Below are 15,863 nucleotides of genomic sequence, written 5' to 3' on the forward strand. Positions count from 1 at the left end.
CAGGAACTGAGGCAGAGCAGTGAAAGAATGGGCAGTGATTCACTATGTGCGCTCACATAGACATGAAAACTGTTTCTCTGATCGATCAAACATTGTCTGAATTATTTGTAAAACATTTTAGTTTACAGCCATATCCGCTGCAATTACTAAGGCATAAGTACACTTATGTAAATGTGGAAATGACTGAGTTTTGGTCTGATGGGCACTTCCTCGCTTGAACCAGAATCCACTGTTTGGGCTGTTCACAAAGGCCGATAGCAGAATAAGCACAGCAAGTACACGAAGCTGTAACGTTCTGAGAGCTAGCCTTGTAATAACTTGTCACTAGATGGGTTACAGTAGCTTTCTCTGGTCAGAGTGTCACAGGCATCAGCATGAAGGTTGGCTTTTTGTGTATTACTGTTGCTCTACGAGTATCATCAAATTGTCATTGTTGTAGACATCATAAATGGTTGCATGCTTTCAGCAAGAACAGGGACACTGATGTTTCTTATTTTTAAGGGACCTTCTATGTTGTGTAAAATTATAGATTCGGTGTTGGCTTTTTTTTTTTTTTTTTACCTAAACAATTTTTATAAGGAAAATATAACAAAAGCAAATGAGGAAGCATCCATCGAAAGGCAAATCAACACTCAAGAGAAGTAAAAATCATCTTTTAAAAAAATGAAAAAAAAAAACAAGTAAACAGAAAAGAAAACAAAAAATTGAATAATAATAATGACAGCATTGCTATTTTTTAAAAAAAATGTATGGAGGGATTGTGGACTGTGTGGTGTATGCGGATTTGTGTGTATAAGTAAGACTGTTCACTGTCATATTTATTTTTGCAATTTCCGTTAAGACAGGCTCTATGTACGTGCATACATACTCACAAAGGAAGACACAGCTATGCACAGTTATCTGTTCAATGCAAAATATTCATATTTACAGTATCTGTTCAATGCACAATATTCATATTTAGTTTCTCAATTCAATGAATAATATTCACATTTACAGATACCTTGTCATGTTAGTCCTGTAGTTTTATTTTTACTTTTGGAAGCCAAAATAAACACATTGACGCTGAATGCACCTTAACTAACATAACAACATAGATATGGTTGAGGGTTTGGTGAAAAAGAAATCAAAAACATATTATTTCCACCCGGAATGGGAGCATGAATTCTTTTCACGTCAGCGAATGAGAAGACTGGTTCTGACTCAGTCAGTGTTAAAGCAGGCTGGTACTGGCTCGGTCAGTGTTAAAGCAGGCTGGTACTGACTCGGTCAGTGTTAAAGCAGGCTGGTACTGACAGACCTCCACAGTCAGTGTTAAAGCAGGCTGGTACTGACAGACCTCCACAGTCAGTGTTAAAGCAGGCTGGTACTGACAGAACGCCTCTTTGTTTTGAAGTTGGCCTGAATTATCTTATTAAAGGCTTGCGTATGTGGTTGCATGCACAGGTGCAAAGATTTGACATTTATTCATAACCACGGACTCTGGTCAGGCCCACGATAGGTCTGTGTCCTGAAGGCTGGTAACATGGGCTGGTTGCAGAAAGCTTTCATTCAGACACATTTTTACATCAGTGTTTGTGCCCCTAACCCCCCAACTGTAGGACTGCAGGTTCATCTCCCCAGCCATGAAATGTTCCTTGTTGTGCCATGGACAATGCCGCCATCGCTGGAGGATCCGAGGGCAGAAGCTCGAGTCCTGCTGGAGGGCATTATTAAAAGCAAGGTGGGTCCTGTTCCCGGGTCCTAGCAGTCATTGCCGCTTATCACACCGTTCTGTTTATAGCGTTTTGTAGTACATGTTTTCACAGCATTATTTTAGTTGAACTTTTATCACCTTCAACAAAATTGAAAACAGTCACTTTTGATAATCACTGCTGGTGTTTTTACAAAGCTCACATTAAGATTTGATCAGGCTAAAGTTTGCCTAAAATCCTGAAATGGACGGGCCCTTGTGCACCCCTGCTGTGGTTTGTACGAGCGAGACTATCCTCCTCTCACTTCTTCACTTGGGACAGGCCTCTGTTAGTCACCTGGGCACCTGCAGTCAGCCTGTGCCAACTGTGCACGATGGACCAGCTTTACAATTTTCTTTTTGGTTTCCATTTCCTTTTTACCAGCTGCAGAACTTACTGAGTAAGTTCTGGCCAAAAGCGGAGGTGCAGCTGATCTCGTTTGAAGACAGCGAGAGGAAAACAAAAACCAAGATCACTTTTGAAAGCTTTGATGTTTCCAGCCAGGATGGGGTAGTGATCCTCCGCCCTGAGGAGCAGCTGCAGCATATTATCTCTCTCGGCCACGCCCACATCACCGTCACAGACGACAGCATCTACTGGGACGGTAGGTGCGAGACATGCTGGGGGATCTGTGTGTGATGGGTAGCTGACAGAGGAATATTGGCTGTTCTGTTCCCAGTGAAATAAAACCCTTGAGATTGTGTGTGTGTGTGTGTTTGTGTTTGTGTGTGTGTGTGTGCGTGCGTGCGTGTGTGTGTGTGTGTGTGTGTTTGTGCATGTGTGTGTGTAAGTGTTGGTGGCAGTGCAGTATAACATTTTGCTCCAAGGCTGTTGGTTCATGGTTGTAGAGTGTCTATGAAATGCCTGAAATGTAAATGAGAGACAGATGGACAGATAGACAGACAGCTCATGCGATGCAACATTGTTTTAGGGCGGGCACGGTGGCATAGTGGTTAGCACTGTTGCCTCACAGCAAGTGGTTAGCGCTGTCGCCTCACAGCAGGAAGGTCGTGGGTTTGAATCTTGGGTTGGGGTCTTTCTGTGCGGAGTTTGCATGTTCTCCCCGTGTTCGCGTGGGTTTACTCCAGGTACTCCGGTTTCCTCCCACACTCAAAGACATGCATGTTAGGTGCGCTCCTGCAGGTGCCCTTGACTAAGGCCTCAGAACTGGAGTTGGTCCCCAGGCACAGCACAGAGAGGCAGCTGCCCACTGATCCTAGGTAACTAAGGATGGGTCAAATGCAGAGAAAAATTACCCCATTGGGTTCAATATAGTATATCATCTTCTTCTATATAATGGTGAGGAACTCCTAAACACTGCTGCCATATAACAATCCAGTCATGCTGAGGAGGCTCAGCTGGTTTCTCCTGAGGAGGGAGTCATTGCCACATTGAGGGGAATGCAGGGTATCCCAGGCTCAGTAAAAACTGTGGGAGACGAGGTCTTCTCACCTCATGACAGTGAGTCTGGTGTTCAGAGGCTATAGCAACGCCCAGCATTCACATACTGTGTTCTCTGTGTGACTGAGTGGAGCAGCAGTAGGGGTGGACGGTATGACGATATTAGATTGTGAACGACTAAAATGTCTCCATGATCTGCCTTTCCAGAGAGATCGGGAGTATCGGGCTACAGTGAGACTACACATTCTATCAGTTGCTCTGCCCTTAGGTTTTGTTTCCTTGAAGGGAAATATTTTCTTAAATAGGGATATTAGTTTGATTGAACTGCTAATTGTCTTCTTTTTTCTTTTTAATTATATATTCCTACTGTAGTTGATTACTGTTATCACTACGCTTTGGCAATATATATTTTTAAATCTCATAAAAAACACGTTTTCAACGTACAAAAATGCCAAGTTACTAAAAAGTATTGATATCAAAATGACGCCAAGTTACGATACTACAAACAATATAGGCTATCTTGCCTCACCGAAATGACATAAGATGTATCTCAAAGCAATGCTACCCAATATTTCCTCAGTTCTTTCAAGTCACTTGGCCCTGTGTATAAGCATGCACTACATGAACAGGCCAAATATGTGTGTGGATGGCTCTCTCACAGTCAAGATTGATTGAATAGGTGTGTGTATGTCCAATTTGTATTGGTATGTAGGCCTATGTATTTCGCTGCCCAGGCTTTCTGTTGCGTGAATGATAGTATGTTTCTTGGTACAAGTGTGTTCGTGAATGTGAATGTAAGATGCTGCCAGGGAAATGTCCCCATGCGGATAAAGAAGTTCTCTATGTATGTATGTACAATATGTGTTTTACATGCAGTATTTATTGTACGTAGCAAATATACAATAACTTGCACATGTACTCAAATTCAGTTCAGAAGCAAGTATAAACATGTTTTCTGGAGAAATGTGCTTCCTGTCGTTGCTCAGCAGCAGTTCTGTACATTAATTAATTTATACATTAATTTCAATGTACAATGTTCAATGTGTTCCATGAGGCAATTCGAAATATTTGTCTCTTTGATCTGACAGAAAGTTTGCATGACATTGTGAAATGGTAAGATTAGAAAACACAGGGCCAAGTGACTTGAAAGAACTGAGGAAATATTGGGTAGCATTGCTTTGAGATACATCTTATGTCATTTCGGTGAGGCAAGATAGCCTATATTGTTTGTAGTATCGTAACTTGGCGTCATTTTGATATCAATACTTTTTAGTAACTTGGCATTTTTGTACGTTGAAAACGTGTTTTTTATGAGATATCAGTTCTTTTTGCAAAGCGTTTTATTATGAGAGTGAGAAATGCGACCCTGCAAGAAACGGTTGTGGATTATGGCTATCGTTGTGTGAATCTGTACAGTCTGATGAGCGTGTACCGTTCAGCAGTTTCGGTTTGCTATATATGTAAAACAGTGGCTGTGAGAAAGGATGCAGTGGCGTAAGCGTAAACGCATCAGAAACGCAGATGGAATATGGTATGTACTCACGGATTTGACGTCCATCCAACGAGCCTTGACTGACAAAGTAATCAACACGCCCGTAGAATTATAACTCCCTAGGTCGCAACTTGTGTAGCCTTCTGTCCTGCTCCGTTGTCTGTTATTTCGTGGAGATGCACTATTAGTGTTTGTAAGGTTTATCCTTCTGTCCTGCTCCATTGTCTGTTATTTCGTGGAGATGCACTTTTAGTGTTTGTAAGGTTTATAAGGCATTTTGATAGGCTAATCTGCAGGTAGGAATCCTCTTCGCCGTTTTGCTAAACTAGAACCGGAAAACATGATAGTGGAGAATAGGAGCAGACGCATATGTCCCAGCAGGCTTTGCATATGAGAGAATAACAAGTGTGAGAGAAATTAAAATGAAATTACGAAATTCCGTAGTTGAAACAATATGTTTTTAGCAGAATGGGCATGTAGGTGAAGGTTGACCACGGAGTATAGTGCGAAGTAAATGGAGTGACCATGAGCGAGCTTATATTCCTTATCAAATGGTATATATAACAGTCGGTATTGAACATTTGTTGTTGAAGTGGAGGGTCAAATAACATTGCACACATTATTTACCTGTAATGTAATCTATTGCACGAATGTGTTTTTCTCATGTTCAGTGCTAGTAGTTATACTTATGAGTGAATCATGATTTGAAATGTAATGTTTTAATGCGGAGTTGCAGAACGTACATACGTAGTAATTGTGTGTAGCCTATGTGGCTAGATAGAGAACAGGGCGAGGTAACAGGAATGTAGAAACGTGGCGTTTGCTGATATTAAGGTTTTGTACGGTAGCCAAGTGAAGAAATATAGTTAGTAGAAATGGCGCAGTGGTGAAGCGGTGTAACTTTTAAATAAAAGGAATACATTTGCGTCATGAAATGCATATGGGTGGCCGTGAGTGAGTGAGGTTTACCAGTGTGTGACTTCGTTAGCTAATGCCATAGCTATGCAATGCGTGAAATATCATTAGCGAACCTGCCGGTGGTTTTAAAGAAGAACACAAGCCAGTAAGCACAGAAGAGCTTCCGTTGAATCCATATGGCTTAGCAATATTGTAGCCGGTCAATAACTGAACGTACAGACGGTAAGTCATAATGCATATATCTTAGCAATATTGTAGCCGGTTAATAACTGAACGGTGAACGGCGGGTAGAAATGGTGCAAAAGCAATAATTAAGAAGTAGTAGACAATTATTAGTGAGGATCGAAGCAGGTTAAAGAAACGTGTTTCAAGCTGGGCTTGAACATACGACCCAGTGTTCCCAAGCCTGTAACCTTACCCACTAGGCCACGGATGGGTTAGCTGTTCAAATTGCGGAGTTGCAGAATGTACATAAGTAGTAATTGTTTGTAGCGTATGTGGCTAGATAGAGAACACAGCGAGGTAACGTGAATGTAGAAATAGAAACGTGGCGTTTGCTGATATGAAAGTTTTGTACGGTAGCCAAGTGAAGAAATATAGTTAATAGAAATGGCACAGTGGTGAACTGGTGTAACTTTTTAATGAAAGGAATACATTTGCCGTGACTTCGTTAGCTAATGCCATAGCTATGCAATGCGTGAAATATCATTAGCAAACCTGCCGGTGGTTTTAAAGAACACAGGCCAGTAAGCACAGAAGAGCTCCCGTTGAATCCATGTGGCTTAGCAATATTGTAGCCGGTTAATAACTAAACGGTGAACGGCGGGTAAATATGGTGCAAAAGCAATAATTGATAAGTAGGCTAGTAGACAATTATTAGTGAGGGTTGAAGCAGGTTAAAGATACGTGTTCTAAGCTGGGCTTGAACCTAAGACCCCATGTTCCCAAGACTGTAACCTTACCCACTAGGCCACAGGCGGACTAGCTGTTTGAACGGGAAATGTTTCAGAATAAAAATGTATGGGTATTTTGCGTGTGTATGTGCGTTTTTGATTGGGTCGTGTAGGGCAGATTTGGCTGGTGTCAGTGAAATGTCCAATGGGGAGACATGTTGTTAGTGGGATAGGCGGCAGGAAAAATAAGAATGAGAAGAAGAAGAAAGAGAAGAAGAAGAAGGAGAAAACGCAAAATCCCCTTAGTTTGGGGCTTTATTGTGTGGATATGTGAAGTTGTTTATGAATTCTGTCTGTTGAAATGGGGTCAGAATGTACAGAATTTAATGTTTTTAAGAGCTGAGTGTCTGTGGCTGTTGTGGTTATTTCTGTGGGGAACCCTGAAAAGTGCCAAACTCTCGGTGCTGTATAGGTATGGGGGCATGCCATATCGCCCACCCCGAAGCAGCAGTGTACTTGTGTTCTGTGTGTGACTGAGTGGAGCAGCAGTATACTGCATACTTGTGTACTTGTGGTCTCTGTGTGACTGACAGTATACTGTGTAATAACCCACAGACCCAGATGAGTGTGACTCCCCCGCCCTGAACAACTGCAGCTCCAACTCCGTCTGCATCAACACCCTGGACTCATTCACCTGCGTGTGTGAGCCGGGGTACTACAGCCTGAGCCCCATCCTCAGCCCTGCCTGCCACGGTATACACGTACACACACACACGCACTAACACATACACACACACACATACACACACACGCACACAAACTCACATACACACACAGACACACACGCAAACAAACAAACTCACACACACACACACCATTATACTCTCATACTGAGTATAATGGTGTGTGAGAGACTATAATGCTGCTCTTACACATGCACACACACACACACAAACTCACACACACACACACACACACACACACTCACACACCTGCTGCTCTTACACACATGCACACACCCTATGTGGTTTGCTGCAGTTTGCTGTGTCTGTTTCTGTATTACTTGTAAAATGGCAGCATTGGCGTAGCCTAGCATTTCATGCACTTTTGTAAGTAATGAACCAAAGGCTAATCAAAACTATGCCTACATAATGCGACTAAAGAACATCATGTCTTAACAGAGAAGGGGATGTTCACGCTATGCCTGAAGGACCATGTATCTGGGGGCATCTCCAAGCCTTTCCTCATCCACCACTTTGGCGGGAATGTGACTGTTGTCCTCAATGATGGTCGCTGCTCCATCAACGAGACGGACAAGTTTTATTATTACAGGATAACTGGCGCCCCCTCCCAGTGTGGAGGCCAAACGCTTGTGAGTACCAGCACCAGATCCAGGTCATGTACACAGCTGGTGCATTCTGGGAATGCACACCGTCACAAAACTGATTCACTAAACCTGGCATAGCAAGCTGCAAATGCTACTGCTTCTTCCTCCCTTCAGACAATGCTAACACCCTTTACTCTAGCAGACCTCTCCATTCAGCACCCCTCACTACCTCTACCTGTCCCATCTCTCCATTTAGCACCCCTCACTACCTCTACCTGTCCCATCTCTCCATTCAGCACCTCTCACTACCTCTACCTGTCCCATCTCTCCATTCAGCACCCCTCACTACCTCTACCTGTCTCATCTCTGCATTCTGCACCCCTCACTACCTCTACCTGTCCCATCTCTCCATTCAGCACCCCTCACTACCTCTACCTTTCCCATCTCTCCATTCAGCACCCCTCACTACCTCTACCTGTCTCATCTCTGCATTCTGCACCCCTCACTACCTCTACCTGTCCCATCTCTCCATTCAGCACCCCTCACTACCTTTACCTGTCCCATCTCTCATTCAGCACCCCTCACTACCTCTACCTGTCCCATCTCTCATTTTGCACCCCTCACTACCTCTACATGTCCCATCTCTCCATTCAGCACCCCTCACTACCTCTACCTGTCCCATCTATCCAATCAGCACCCCTCACTACCTCTACCTGTCCCATCTCTCCATTCAGCGCCCCTCACTACCTCTACCTGTCCCATCTCTCCATTCAGCACCCCTCACTACCTCTACCTGTCCCATCTCTCCATTCAGCACCCCTCACTACCTCTACCTGTCCCATCTCTCCATTTTGCACCCCTCACTACCTCTACCTGTCCCAAGGTCCTCACTGAGTACCTTTCCAGCTTAGCAGTGTGTAACACATCACACTGAGTATTATGAGTGTGTAATGCTTAGTGTGTGTAACACGTCACACTGGGTATTATGAGTGTGTAATGCCTTGTGTGTGTAACACATCACACTGGGTATTATGAGTGTGTAATGCCTTGGGTGTGTAACACATCACACTGGGTATTATGAGTGTGTAATGCCTTGGGTGTGTAACACGCTTTCTGCTCATTTAGATTAACAGGACGCATGTGGAGTTGAGGAACGCGCTGACTGTGATGCTCAGCAGCAGGAGATCCATCACACGGAGGGACCTGAAGGTGCTGTGGACCTGTGCCTACCCGCTGCTCCAGACCAGCACAGCCCGCATGAAGCCTGGTCTGGACTGGTGAGAAACACACCCCTCTCTCATTCAGCCATCCAATCAGCATCCACGGAAGTAGCATGAAGGACATTAAGCCTCAAACTAGCATTTTCAGTAGTTATGCATGTACAACTGTAACAGAGCCTGGGCTCAATGAAAATACCTTAGTCTTTGTTAGCACTAAGGCTAATATAATGGAATGTGTGGTTCTTTATTGGTGTGTCATAATCCAGCCTGTTTGTTTGTCTGTTATTCCATCACACATTGTTGGTCATACACTTCATGTGCTGGCACTGTGGTTTATTTTTTATCACATTGCTATTTAAAATAAACAAATGGTGCTTTTCTACGAAATCTAGTGGACGTGGACATGGATGATGTGTTTGCTGTGTGTTCTGCTCTGCTCCTCTGCAGGGTTACCTCTCACAGTGTGGTGCAGGTGAATTCGTCCCGCCTCCTGGAGATCAGCATGGCCTTGTACAGTGACTCATCTTACGCATACAACTACACTGGCCCTGTGGAGCTCCCTTCTGCAGAGCAGCTGTACATCCAGGTGACCCTGCACTATGAGAACAGCCTGGCCTACAACATGAGCCTACAGCTGGAGTCCTGCTGGGCCACACAGACCGCAGACCCACAAGAGGAGAAGAAGGCTTTTTTCCTGAAGGGGGGGTGAGTTCTCTCATATTGAGGGCGGAGGAGGGGGGGTGTGGGGGTGGGGTTGAGTTCTGTGTTCCTCAGGGGGGTGGGGATTATTTATCTGTTCCTCAGGGTGGTGAGTTCTCTGCTCCTGAGGGGTGGGGGGGTTAGTCCTCTGTTCCTGAGGGGGGGTGAGGGGGTGAGTTCTCTCTTTTCCTTTACGTTTTGTCTTTGATTTGATTGTTGGGTTGATGCTGCCTCATTGTAATCATAATTAATTTCCAGTGCCTCAAGCTCTGCTGACATGTACCTGTGTAGTATTTGTCTCATTAACATGTACTTTTAAAACAGTGTATGAATAAGATTTTATTGTACGTGTGATAACAGTAGATGCCTTATAAAAAGGCTTTATTTTGGAGGCCCAAGAGTGCACCAGTGGTAGGTTGCATTTGATGCCCAGGCTGCCAGTTAAATAGCCCTATTACAGATAACATTAGGATTGCACTCTTTATACCAAAAACATGAACCTGGGTAATTTAATGGCTTTTGTTTTTTAAAAGATGTCATTTTTATTCTTCATATTATATTTTGGTAGCAATTTCTGGTTTTATTATTTCTCTTTCTGTGTTTGGGAAATTTTGCCTTTTAATAAGCTTTTTGCAGTGGTAGATGGCTTATTAGGGTGATGGCTATGGCTCATTATCAGATTTGCTCCAACTTGCTCATTGGGAGCAATTAGGGGTTAGGTGTCTGGCTCAGGGACACTTCAACACGCCCAGGGCAGGGGATCGAACCGGCAACCCTCCGACTGCCAGACAAACGCTCTTACCTACTGAGCTATGTCGCCCCATAAAAAAACACTAAACAATCAAAGTGTGTTTGACCTAGAGGCACGAGACCAATGCCCATAGATCCCACTCCTCAAAAAGAACAAACTTGCTATTTGGGTCCGCACAGCATTCCATATTGAAGGTTTGGTATACAACATGTTGTGCATATGGTCTTGAATAACTTATAAAAATGTATAAACTTTTCTCCAGTGTGTGGAAAAAAAAGCCATGGCATGGTATGAACCTGCCAAATGGTGTGACTTTCTGTGATGAAACAGAGAATTTACATTGGCACCTACATCATGTTTCTAGCCCTAAACCAGAGTTGGCCCCATCCGAATATATGGTCATGCTAGAATGCTCCAAATATGAAATGATAAAAGATACACTTCAGAGCAAAATGTGGTATGCATAATCCTACACAACGTATTAAACTGAAGGTCGTATGGGAAACACTAATTACATTAGTAGTATTGCTCTTATTATTGCATTATAATACCACCCAGACATTAGGCCTATATTCATTACATTACATTACATTTATTTCGCAGACGCTTTTATCCAAAGCAACGTACAAAAAGTGCATTTCATGGTCATAGACAACTGCTAAACACAGGTTCAGTAAGGTACAATACTTATTTTGTACAGCTATTTCTAGCTAAGAACACAGTTCACACAGTGAACACTATTCTGACCTAACCTCTGCAAAGCCAACTAGGCAGAGGAATAAGCTACAGTATTAGGACAAATACAAATTACCAAAGTGCTGGGATGGGGCAACATGTAACAAGTGTCAAAAAGGGGGGGGGGGGGGTTTAAAAGAGTGAAATATACAGCGTGGTGGTGGTTAGTCTAGGTATAGTCTGAAGAGATGAGTCTTCAGGCCACGGCGGAAGATGGATAGTGAGGGGGAGGTTCGGAGAGGGACGGGGAGTTCGTTCCACCACTGGGGAGCTAGGGTGGAGAAGCTCTGTGATCCTTTTGGGCGGGTAGGAGGGGTTACAAGGCGCCCTGCTGCCGCAGAGCGGCGTGGTCGAGCAGGCACATAGAATTGAGTCATGTCCTGCAAGTAGATTGGGGCTGTCCTGTTGGCAGCAGTGTAGGCAAGGGTCAGGGCTTTGAACCGGATCCTGGTGGCGACCGGTAGCCAGTGGAGTGATCGCAGCAGAGGAGTGACGTGGGAGAATTTGGGAAGGTTGTAGATGAGTCGGGCAGCGGCATTCTGAATCATTTGAAGTGGCTGTATGGCACAAGCTGGCAGGCTTGCAAGGAGAGAGTTGCAGTAATCAAGGCGAGAGGTCACCGTAGCCTGGACGAGCAGCTGGGTGGAGTGCGTTGTCAGGTTTTTAGACTGTTCCAGGCTGAATTAGAATGTGTTGTGTGATTGTAGCAGAATTAATTAGAATGTGTGGTGTGATTATAGTAGAATGGATCAGAATGTGTTGTGTGATTGTAATAGAATGAATTAGAATGTGCTGCATGATTGTGGTAGAATGAATTAGAATGTGTTGTGATTGTAGTCGAGTGGATTAGAATGTGCTGTGTGATTGGTTGCTTTTCTCACTCCTTGCAGGGCCTGGAGCCCAGATCATGCTATCAGTGGCCGGAGGATTGATTGGCTTCTTTTTTTTGACAGCACTGAGTGTGCGTGCAGCACACGCTATAACACAGCGCAACCCCAGACATCAATAAAGTGTGTATACCTGCACTGTTTAGTCCATCCTCTCTGTGCTACTGTACAAACAGCACTGTGTCCTTATTCTCTCTGTGCTGCTGTGTACAAACAGCACTGTGTCCTTATTCTCCCTGTGTAACTGTGTACAAACAGCTGTCTCCTTATTCTCTCTGTGTAACTGTGTACAAACAGCACTGTGTTCTTATTCCCTTGTAACTGTGTACAGACAGCACTGAGTCATTATTCTCGCTCTGTAACTGTGTACAAACAGGCACTGTTTCAAACACTGCAATCCATATGAGAAGATACAACCAGGTTTGGAACAAGCACAAGTCAGAAACAAACACAAGGAACCAGCACCCGAGTCAAGGGGACAAAGAACTTAAATAGACTGGGGTAACAAGACACAGGTGAACTCAAAGAACAATCAAACCAGAGGGAAGGGAAAATGAGAGGCAGGTGGGGATGAGGCAGTCAAGGGATCAGCCCCAGCATACCTCCACAAGATATTCAAACCCTACATGCCAGCCAGATCCCTCCGTTCTGCTACCTCAGGACGCCTAGCACCTCCCCCTCTTCGCACCTGCACTTCCAGAACACGTCTCCTGTCTGTTCTGGCCCCACGATGGTGGAATGACCTCCCTGTGGAGGTCAGAACAGCTGAGACACTGACCCATTTCAAGCGACGACTGAAGACTCACCTCTTCAGGCTGCACCTCTCCCCATCCCTCCCTACCCCCCTGTAAATGACTGTAAGCTTAGGGTTGTAACTAGGCAGCTGTTTCGTAGGTGACTTAGGTGCATTAACTGTCTTAACTACTGCTTGTATTTTTTCCATAGATTGCGTTGTTGCCGTTCTCGTTGTGTTAGTGTTAATCAGTTTAACCTTCAGGGTCCAAGTTGAACTATGCGGTTGTTCCCTGCACTTGGACCGGTACTTCTCTCTAGGGGTTTCGTCATACTTGTTTCTGGTTATGGTTATACACTTTGTTGTACGTCGCTCTGGATAAGAGCGTCTGCCAAATGCCTGTAATGTAATGTAAATATAATGTAAATAACGAGACAATAAAATAATTGAAAGCAATAATACAATTAACCAACAGGGGAACGAGCAGGACACAAAACAGACGTGCCGCCATCTGGCGGCCCAACAGGGATAAACAGACAGAAACACAGAACCATGACAAAAAACACGTTTTCAACGTACAAAAATGCCAAGATACTCACCCACACAAAGCACTGTCTATAAGCCTATAATTAACTTGCAAAATCTAGGCCTTTAAAAGTTTTTTGACATCAATACTTTTCATATAAAAAAGGGGTGGGGCAGTGAATGAATAAATACATAATAATGGCAAATATTGTGGCCTATTAAAACATTTTTTAATCTTACAAAACTATCCAGACATTTTCCCAATTAATGTACTGTATGGCTGTGGGTTGCATAAAGTTTAGCACAATAGTACCATTTATTTTACAATGTAAAAATCATATTTGTGAATAATAATAGTAATAAGAATAAGAATAATTTTATTCCAAACAGCACCCAAAGCACTGGATGCAGACAATTGTTCAAACATAGTGTCGCCATTTTTACAATTTCAGGTGTAACAGCTGAATAGCTAAATTTCCGTGATGGGTGTTTCACTTTCATGTGACACAAACTTTTAATGACAACATTCTCAACATAGAATGAGACCATCTAACTGCTCATGATATTAGCTCTCCAACAACACCAAACATGACTTTACTGCATATTAGATTGGCTAAATAGTTTAGACAAAGACCGTGAAACAAAGTCCTGGTCCCAAAAACACTTGTGTGCCAGGAATCTGCTAAGAAAACAAGAACCTGCTGGAAGGAGACGTTAAATCCCAACATCAATATAATTCACGAGTTGTTGAATAGGTCTGATATATTGTGGCGATCTTGCCTGTGTGTAATTAAATAATTGTTAGCTTGTTAGCGGTTAACTTGTCCCGCTCCGCGATCGTGTAAATACTCGTTATTTTGAATGTGTGTAGCCTGCTAGGAATCGCTTCCGTAGCGCTAGCAGCCCTCGGGTTTATGATTTTCACCGTCATGTTTCTGTCATTAGTCAATTAGCCAATACTGTTGTTGTATTCCCTGCCTGTCTCTGTTTTGCGTGTCTCGTGCTGCTGTTTCCCGCTGTATGTAAATCCGACCTTTGAGTGATGTGCCGTTAAGGCTGTGTGATTGGTTAGTTCCGTTGCGCCGGGGCAGCCAATCACGGCAAACGGGGTTTGACAAAAGCAGGCTTCGCCCAGCTATGATGGTCAGTCTACGAATTACCGTTTTGAGGAGATGTCACAAATAAAGCGAAGCTCCCCGGGAGCGATTCGAAAACAGCCAAGCCAGTCTCCGTCTCTGCTTCCTCGCGAAAACGCCACATTGGTGTCCGGAAGTGGGATTCAGCTAGCTGAAGTGGAGAAGGCGATCCGAGAGCTGGAAGACAGACTGGGGGTACCGAGGCGGCGGAAGACCGAGGCAGCAGAGACGGCGACGGGCGCCGATCTGCAGAGCTCGGTGGCGCAACGACAGAGGGCCCCCAGACAACCAGACGGAGCCAGTGCTGTTCGACCAACGCACCAGAGGGAAGCTAACGTTAGCACGCCAGCCAGCGCCAGCATGACAACCACCACGGCAGCTAGCGCACAGCCGAAGCTAGCCCGGTTCAGTGGAGCAGCACAGTGGGAGACGTACCTAGCCCAGCTGCAGCTGGCTGCCCGTCACTGCGGCTGGAGCGAGAGCCAGACGGCGACGCATCTAGCACTCGCTCTGGAGGGTCCAGCGCTGCAGGTCCTGCTAGACCTCGATGCTGCCGAACAGGGCGATCTGAAGGCACTGACGACGGCCTTGGCAAGGCGTTTCGGCCAGAGGCGGTCAATGCAGAGCAGTCGGGAGAAGCTCAACAGCCGCCGCCGCGAAGGAAAAGAGAGCTGGGGGACCGTGGCTGCAGACGTGCGGCTCCACGCTCGGCAGGGCTACCCGTCCCTCGACTCGGCAGGGCAGGACGAGCTCGCGTTGCACGCCTTCCTCCAGACTCTCTCCCCGGAACGGTTGCGCCAGCACGTCATCCTGACCACGCCCTGCTCCCTAGACGACGCTCTGAAGGAAGTAGAGAGGGCGGAAGACGTTCTCTGCTTGGTTCCAAGGCAGACAACCCGGCCCCACGTCCGCGAAATCGACTGCTACGAGGAGGAGGAGGAAGTCCGTTGGGCACGCTCACCCCCACAACAGCGGCGACAGCGCCCACCACCAGCACGACGCGGTCGCTGCTATCGCTGCGACGAGCCAGGGCACCTGGCCCGCGACTGCCCAGCACCAGCGCCCAAGCCCCGATCGCCACGGCCGGCGGGAAACGACGCGGGGGCGGCGCTGTGAGGAAACCGCTGCCCCAAGAACCCATCCTCAACCAGGAGCAGCCTGCTGCGCCTGAAACCAGTTCGGTCCCACTCGCAGAAGCAAATGTTTCATCTGCCTTTGTGAAGGCGGGAACTGAGCAAAGTCCTATTATGAGAGCTGAAAGCAAATTCCAGCCCGCCCTTTTCAGGGCAGGAGAGCAGCCTGCCCTTTTGAGGGCGGAAGAGCAATCCATCCAACAGCGAGTGGGCCGACTGGGAGAGGCGGGCGGGCTATACCTGCATTGTAGGCTGGATGGGCAAGCCTGCTGGGCACTGGTCG

At 45.5% G+C, this 15,863-nt stretch overlaps 1 protein-coding gene across 1 annotated transcript; it reads left to right on the forward strand.

Moving 5' to 3' along the window:
- Positions 1 to 1,590: 1,590 nt before the first annotated feature.
- LOC118219207 lies at positions 1,591 to 15,563 on the forward strand. Its single transcript, XM_035402201.1, has 8 exons — positions 1,591 to 1,720; positions 2,115 to 2,334; positions 7,050 to 7,187; positions 7,616 to 7,806; positions 8,887 to 9,038; positions 9,429 to 9,686; positions 9,786 to 9,852; positions 14,595 to 15,563. The coding sequence occupies exons 1-8, from the start codon at positions 1,628 to 1,630 to the stop codon at positions 15,561 to 15,563; spliced, it is 2,088 nt and encodes a 695-aa protein (XP_035258092.1). The 5' UTR covers positions 1,591 to 1,627.
- Positions 15,564 to 15,863: the final 300 nt, after the last annotated feature.

This window comes from Anguilla anguilla, chromosome 19 (genome assembly GCF_013347855.1).
Source record: "Anguilla anguilla isolate fAngAng1 chromosome 19, fAngAng1.pri, whole genome shotgun sequence".
NCBI lineage: Eukaryota > Metazoa > Chordata > Actinopteri > Anguilliformes > Anguillidae > Anguilla > Anguilla anguilla.

Excerpts from the sequence above, each read along its gene's own strand:
- LOC118219207 (XM_035402201.1), top strand. The coding sequence starts at position 1,628 with ATGTTCCTTGTTGTGCCATGGACAATGCCGCCATCGCTGGAGGATCCG. Across the intron at positions 9,039-9,428 it reads ATGAAGCCTGGTCTGGACTG|GGTTACCTCTCACAGTGTGG; the intron begins GTGAGAAACACA and ends GCTCCTCTGCAG. Across the intron at positions 9,687-9,785 it reads GCTTTTTTCCTGAAGGGGGG|GGTGGTGAGTTCTCTGCTCC; the intron begins GTGAGTTCTCTC and ends TCTGTTCCTCAG.